Here is an 8,142-nt window from a genome sequence, read left to right as displayed (position 1 = left end):
TGACCTTGGCCTGAACGGTCATGTTGAATTTCATCCCTCTTTGAAGTCACAGAAATCAGACAAACATCACAATTCTGCTGTTTCACAATATTTACTACCGCAGCACAGCCTTAACATGGCACACATGCACCCGGTGGAAAAGAGGGGTTATCCTCTGTGCATGAGTGTCACTTCAGGGCCACATACTGTTCCCACTCTTGCATGATGAAGATCGCATTGAAATGATGATGTGAATGACCACGCAACAAAAATCAGATTTCATTTAAAAATTAAGAGCATTAAGACTGGGTTGAGGGACATATTCTGGTTTTTATCATGCAAACACTGTTTTTAGAGCTATTACAGTCGTAGAGATTAACTTTATAACATCCTTCTTGCTAGTAACGGGTTGGACCCCTTTTTCCTTCAAAACTGTCTTAATTCTTGGTGGCATCGATTCAACAAGGTGTTGGAAACAGTCCACAGAGATCTGGCTCCATATCAGCCTCAACAGCACAGATGGCCATGGCAATTTTGTGCAGATTTCCAACCACCACCCTTACTTGATTTCAAAGTGATATCGAATCTGACCTTACTAGACGCTTTTCAGACTGAAACTGGAAAATAAAGGTGGAAACGTCCTTATTTTCCTCTCAGAGTTAAACTACTACCATCTCATTAATAACCTCTAACGTTCAACTAAGGCGACGTTCACATCAGCCCATTTGATTCGAATCCTAGTTCGCTTGCTTAGAAAGTCCGCTTTGTTTGGGGAATTGTGAATAAGCAACCGAACTTTGAGTCAGATCAAAAAAGCAAACTCTGGTCCCTCTACAAACGTGGATCTCGGTCCGCTTCAAGTGAGCCAAATACAGGAAGCAGACTACAGAGCAGAGGGCATTGTGGGTAGGCACAACCAAACATACACGTGTGAAATCGTTTGTCCAGATAATCCATCCCAAGATATTACTACAGATCTGATACAAAGAAAAGGCAGTTAAAACTAAATGATGAAGAAGGGTTTGATAATGATGGCTGAACTTTTCCTCCCTGCTCGACTGAAAGCTCACTGGACTCTAATTATGTGTGGTTTGTCTTGATTTACATACTCACTAATGCACACAATGGACATCAGGCATCAATCAGCTTATCTGTAATTCTGATATTATCATGTTTCCTGGACACACAAACACAGCATCTTGTTTGCAGTCTAGGACAATAATAGATTTTATTCCCCTCTTTTTTCTACCAGAAGCAGCTGCTTTGTAGGATTTTCTCGCAAATGCTGTCAGGGATGCACGCATTCACAACAAAAGTAAATTTAATTATTAAGTCCTAAAGTTTGCTGTGGATGTAAAAAATGGAGCATGATGGGAATCTGTTCAGAAATTATGAATCATCTATTAATTCGGGAACTAAATGAATAATTTGATGTGGTCAAAAAAATTTAATCAATGATCCAATTAAATGAACAGATTAGTCACGTTGCTTCTGTTAGAGTATCTGTGGTTGGTCAACATCATCTTGTTTACGTGCAGCAGAATCCTTGTTACTTCCCAGTAACTTAATGGAAAAGGTCAGATATGGACTAAATGGCCCCTCAGAAAATGTCACAAACTTGCTACTGGAATTCATGAAAGCCCATTTCCACTGACATAGTATGTCATCATTAGGAGATAAAGTCGTTATGAGTTAAAACATTGTAATTATGAGATTAAAAAGTCACAACTATAAAATTAAATGTCATAATTAGAAGATAAAATGTAATAATTAAATAAAAAGCCATAGAGAAAAAAACATCATGACATTAAAATGATTACTTTTATTTCAGAATTATTACTTTAATCATCATGACTTTGGATTTCTATACTACCACATTAAATCTCATAATTATGGGATACTTGCCAATATTATTAATTAACAAGTAGCAGGAAGGAGCTTTCATATGATTTATATTTTTATATTTCACCAGGCAACTATGTGGTTTTCCTTTTGTGTTGTGTTGATCCTGCTTTCATCCCTCTTCGTGGATCATTGACATGCTCCATGATCCTATCATTTACATTCTGGTTGAGACTGGGAAACATTCAAATCCAGTCAAACTTCATTTATTAAGCTTTTTATGCACAAAGCAACACAAAGTGTTTTACATAAGAAGAAATTTTTATCCGTATTAATATAAAATAAAGATAACACAAGCCCTCACAGACCAAAGTATATGATATAGCAATTTAAAAACACACAAACATGAACTATGACCTTTGCTACACAAAATCATCCTCATAAGTAAATTTTATTTGAAGGAAAATGTTGAATCTTCCAAGAGAAAACAGCAAATTCAGAAGATCAAACTAATTTCAGACTCAGGGATAATAAAAAAGTTTGAATGAAAGAGCTGTTTTTCCTTCAGAAAGATCTGAATTTCTCGTGAAATGTGGTCATGGCCACACAGAGTTTTCACTAAACATCTGAGGTCATAGGACTAATTGTTTATCTCAGGATCGTGGTAGTCCTCCAGACAATGTCACAAACTTGACAGACAATGAACGCCTCTCAGAAGCAGCGAGAGCTCAAAGAGCCGGAGAACAAAGCCACAAGAGAAACCAGAGCAAGTTCCTGTCTTTTCTGTTTGAAGCTGCAGCTGCCTGCGAGCCAAAGTTTCTGCTGCAACAGTTTTCATTCACCACACAGCAAGAAGCAGAACAAGCGCCAACATGACGCCCGCTGCTTCGACTTCTGCAGCCAGTTTCAAGTCTCTGCAGGCTCTCGTAAATGTAACTTTTAGGCTTGTTTTTCTGGTTTTTTATGATCTGGTCTGATAAATCCTTTTCTTGTTAGATTTTTTGTGTGAATAAGTAGTTTCTACAGAGAGAAAACATCTGTAGGTGATGCAGATTAAATAAATCTGCAGGAAATCTGTGATTTTAATTCTGGGATAATCCGTTTCGTGGCCCTTCTGCACTATCTTTTATCTTAACCCCAGCTAATGCAATGAGTAGCTGCTCATTTCTTAAACAACAATGCAAAAACACACAAAAAACGGTCTGTTTAAAAAGGGTCAAATCATGGACATCAAGCAGAGAAAACATTATAAATATTAAAAATGTATTAAAAACTGGAAGGATAGTGGGGAACCATCGTCTTCCAGGAGGAGATGTGGTCAGAAAAACATTCTGAATGATGGTGATTAGTGATCACTTAAACGTTTGGTGAAACCAGATGGAAAAACAGCAGTAGAACACAGTGTTATGTTTATTAGTAAAAGTAAGAACATTTCCACATGAACAATGTGAGGGAACTCAAGGGATTGAACAGCTGTGTAGTCATACAAAAACCAATGTAGATGAGAATGTCCACAAAGGTGGTCATCTCATCTTCATTGGTGGTAAAGATGGTGTTATGTCTTTATGAGTGGCATACAGCTTGGTGTGATTGGTGATGTGTCCAATAAATTGTGGGTTGAAGTACTTAGTGATGTACACAATAACGAGTGCTGGTACTTTTAAAGTCGGTTTTGCTCCAGGTGGTGGGTCTGGGTGGGTCTGGGTGTAGGCTTTTGGGCTTTGGTGGGGTGCTTGGCTTGTAGTGCTGCCTGCTCATCTTTGTCAAGCACCTTCACGGCAGGTTGCATGTGCATGCTCTTGGCCAATGTGCTTCATCTTCCTCCTCTTCGTCATCATCACTGATGGCAGGATGGGCTGGTACAATAACCACCCCCCCCCCTTTCCATATAACATCTTTGTAGAAACCTGCTAAAGAAATGTGATATTAATATTACTATGATTATTATTATTGTTACTATCATTAAGAATGATAATAATCAGCTGCATACTTGAAAAGCACTAAACCTATGCAATTTAGTTATAAAATAACAAATTTTTACAAATATAAATTTATTTAGACTTTCTAATAACATAGGTAACAGATCAGTACTCGGTATCAGCAGATACCTAAACCCCAGGTGTTGGAATCGGTATACCTTAAACATAAACAACATATGTCATTATTTACCACTGCTTCTTAACCAGAAGCGCTTCATAAACTTACCATCATTAGTTTTAAAGATCAGACTGTAAACAAGGAAAAGACTGAGCTGCAGGAAACTTTACAGTTTCCAGCAGGACGCGGATGTTTAAATGTCACAGACACTAACTGATTGTTCGAACGGCCCAATGGCGTGAACTGTGATGAGCTTCATTCCCTGCTGATTGGCTGGACCAAACCATGTGATTCTACAAGCTGCGGTGACGTCATTTAGACGTCAGCTTAAGTAATCAAAAATAGTTGTCTTTATGTGACAGTTGTGAACGCAGCTCAAGCAAATTGATACTTGTTTGTATCTTTGTGTTGACTCTTCTTAAGGATCTAAATCTTCCAGAAACAGAAATCATATCCATCACGATGTGAAGTGATGGTTGGGTTTAAACCAATGTGTTTCCCTCTTTCATAGGAGGCGGTGGGAACCGGAAAGGAAAAAGCAAGAAATGGAAGCAGATGCTGCAGTTCCCACACATAAGTCTATGTGAGGAGCTGCGACAGAGCACAGGTAAGACACCTTTCCCCTGTCTGACAGCGCAGGGCTTTCATCTCAGGAGAGTCTTTGTGGTCTTTCATGTGCTGATTGTGTTGGAGGCCTTTGAGATGGATCGTAACCATGACGACCTGCTTGTCGTTCCATCTGAACACCACTTCAGTTGTAGTTTAATCATCAGCAAATATCTGAGATGCAAAATTTACCCAAACTTCAAAAAGTGATGATGAGCTCTTTAGATTTTGTTGTATTTGGTTATAATATTTTGTTTAATGAAACTTTAATGAACATAGTGTGATTCCTCATAATCAAATTTCAGATTTGCAGATTTTTAAAATACACTTTTTGTTTGTTGTTCAAAGAGATTTTTGTGTTTTGGGCCACTAAAACAAAATATTTTAGAAAACTCTTACCAGGGTTAAGTTATTTAACAGAATATTGGATTAATTTGTAAAGAAGTAAAAATAATGTTGTAACTCTTGGAGTCATTTATGGCTATTTGCAAACAGAAAGGTCAACCTGAACCCAATTATCCAGAGTTTGTGTTTGTAAATGGCTTCAGTGATCAATATAATTAAGCTTATCAGGGGAAATGTATCTTACTAATTGACAGTATTGATGAAACATCAACATAGTAATAATTTCTAAGATGAGCCTTCTCTTATTTCCCACTTCAACTCATTAACCTCTTGTCTTATTTCCTTGCCACATTTGGCTGTAATTATTAACGTGACTAAAATGTTCTGTGAATTAAGTTAATGAGCAAAATGTTAGCCATGTTAACACTCCATTAATAAGCTAAATGTTAGCCATGTTAACACTCCATTAATAAGCTAAATGTTAGCCATGTTAACACTCCATTAATAAGCTAAATGTTAGCCATGTTAACGCTCCATTAATAAGCTAAATGTTAGCCATGTTAACCTTAAGTTGATAAGCTTAATGTTAGCCATGTTAATGTTCAGCTTATGAGCTAATTGTTGGTCATGTTAACATTCAGTTTATAAGCTTAATGCTAGCCATGTTAACGTTCATCGATAAACTAAATGTTAACTATGCTAACGTTTAAATGATAACTAAATTTAGCCATGTTAATATTTAGTTGATGAGCTAAATATTACCCTTGTTTACATCTAGTTGATGAGCTAAATGTTAGCTATGTTACGTTCCAGTTGATGAGCTAACTGTTAGCCATATTAACACTCATGCTGTGTCCGAATGTCCACCCTACTCCCTAACCCCTCGTTCACTACATAGGGCTGCACTACATATCACACTACACAGTGCACTCATTCTCTTGGCAATTCGGACACGAAGCTGCCTATTTTTTCGTTGCCGCAAACCACATGACTACCGCCGTCACCACTGAAACCACAACCTGCATCAAAATGTCATTCCAAATCCAATCCAAAAATGTTGTGTGTAAATATTTTTATTTTTATTCCTTATGTTGTATTTTATTCTTTGTTTGATTGCTAATAGGTAATTTCACGCAGCTCAATTTTTTCGTCTCCTTGCGCTATGTTGAGCTTCTGCCCGCAATGCATTGTGGTCTATATTGATCCGTCTAGTGACCATCGATGCTCACTACTTTTCAAGATGCATTGTGGGTAATTTTGAGTGTTAACATTAAGTAGATAAACTAAATGTTAGCCATGTTAATGTTCAGTTGATAAACAAAATTTTAGATATATTAACGTTCATTGATAAACTAAATGTTAACCATGCTAATGTTTAGCTGATAATTAAATTTGAACTATGTTCATTGATAAGAAAGCAGATTATCTAAAGATACCCTGGATATGCTGGACCTGCTTCTTTTAGAAATGAATCATAGGATGTTCATGCTGAAAATTTCAGCTCCAAAACATTTAAAATCCTCAGAAACCAGCCAGAGTTGTTTTTTAACTAAGGTAATCATTTAAAACATCCACATATCCTTTATGCGTCTTAAAAGGCAAAGAAAGGCAAGTGTATAGCACAATTCAATGGCAGTAATTCAAAGTGCTTTACAGAAACATTGAAACATCAGAATGTCTGCAAAAGTCGAACACTTTCACCAAATAACTGGACTTTTCTGAACTACAGCAACTGAGTATATCCTCCAAATCGGTTTCTAATGTTTTCCAAGTTAACAAACAGAAAACCAAAATGGACAAAATAATCTACTGAAGAAAAAAACAAGAGACTTTAATTTAAAAATGGCCTTTTTAAGTAGCAGCAGCTGATTCATCATTTGTGAACAGAAAACCCTGACAGGACATCTGGACTGACAAATAGCTGCATCAATTCCAACATAAAAACAGCTGTTTGTCTGTGCCTCTGCTCATCAGAAACTCTCTTATTCTCTTATCTGATTGTTAACTACAAGTTGAACTAAGCTGTATAAATTAAAGTCAGCTGTTTTCACTGTTTTATGCTAGTATGGTGGCCCTGAGGTTAATAATGCTTTGATTGAGTGCAGAACACAAAGAGAAATGAAACACTATCTGATCATACTGTAATGTAGCTGTATTAATCATTGCAGGTCACTCAGGGAATATAATCCGTGTTGATTTTTCATTTCCTCTGTGTACAGTAGCAGCAGTTGCCAAATAATGCTATGCAGAAATAGAAATGATAATAAGCAGCAGACCTCGTGTTTTATATTAAAAAAAGGGCTACATGTATGGTTCACCCTCAGTGTGGACGATAGAATTACTTTCCCATGACAGATAAACTATTTAAAACCACAGACTGTACAACCTCAAATCAGGAAAATCTGGGACACTATGGAAAGCGTTTCTTTCATTGGATCACAGACTATATGAACCGAGACATTTCATGTTTGGTGTCATTACCGTTATTTGATAAGTTAATATTAGGAACTCGATTAAAAACATTAATCTAATTAATTACAGGCTTTGTAATTAATTAATCTCAATTAATCACATTTTAATCACATAAGAATATTTGCCTCAAAAAGCAACCTTTTTTAATTTAAATGGATTTTAATGTATGACGGAATCAATAAATGTCTGCAAAAATGCATTTTTTGCATTTCAATTTAAAACAGTAGAAAAGAAATAGAAAATATCCCTGGCCCAAAAAGTACAGACGTAAGTTAAAGTGTCATATTAAGTACTTTAACTAGCAGCTCCAGCTGTTCTCTGACAAAGAGTCTACAACATGTTATTGTACTTTTAACTTTTAAAATGTTTTCCTCCACACTTTTCATATCTGACAGTAAACCAGGGCGGGATCAGCCAGCAGCAGCTTTGAGCGTTTCATGTTCAGTCTAGTCATGGAGCAGAGGTGAGCGCTAATGAATGGGGGAGGGGCCTGAGGAAGCGGGGCTCATTGAGAAGAAGTAGACGTGCTTTCACATCAGTTTCCAAAAGTCTCCAATAACACCATAAAAAGTCTCTAGATTTGTTGCTAGTCCCTTTGCTTCTTTGAAATGGAGTCACTGGATGGGTCTGAAAACTCGCTAAATATAACGCCAAAGTAGCTAAACTAGCAAGACTGATTTAGCTGAGCTCTCAGGTGTGACTCAATTTAATGGGGTGTACCGGAAACTGTGCACTGACAAACGTTCCACGTTGTGTGGAACGCAAACTGCAGAAAATTTAGGGGTGCACACTGAAATTGCC

At 36.9% G+C, this 8,142-nt stretch overlaps 1 protein-coding gene across 1 annotated transcript in view; it reads left to right on the top strand.

Annotated features, from left to right (window-relative positions):
• grk6 (G protein-coupled receptor kinase 6) overlaps window positions 1-8,142 on the top strand; it is an 87,432-nt gene that overhangs the window by 11,344 nt on the left and 67,946 nt on the right. The window contains exon 2 of the mRNA XM_042008673.1: window positions 4,430-4,525. Within this exon, the coding sequence (XP_041864607.1) occupies window positions 4,430-4,525 (96 nt within the window). The remainder of the gene's footprint in view (window positions 1-4,429; window positions 4,526-8,142) is intronic.

The sequence above is a fragment of the Melanotaenia boesemani genome, chromosome 15 (genome assembly GCF_017639745.1).
Source record: "Melanotaenia boesemani isolate fMelBoe1 chromosome 15, fMelBoe1.pri, whole genome shotgun sequence".
NCBI classification, from domain to species: Eukaryota; Metazoa; Chordata; class Actinopteri; order Atheriniformes; family Melanotaeniidae; genus Melanotaenia; species Melanotaenia boesemani.
Note: the sequence above shows the minus strand (reverse complement) of the source record. Positions and strands in the feature narration are given on the sequence as shown.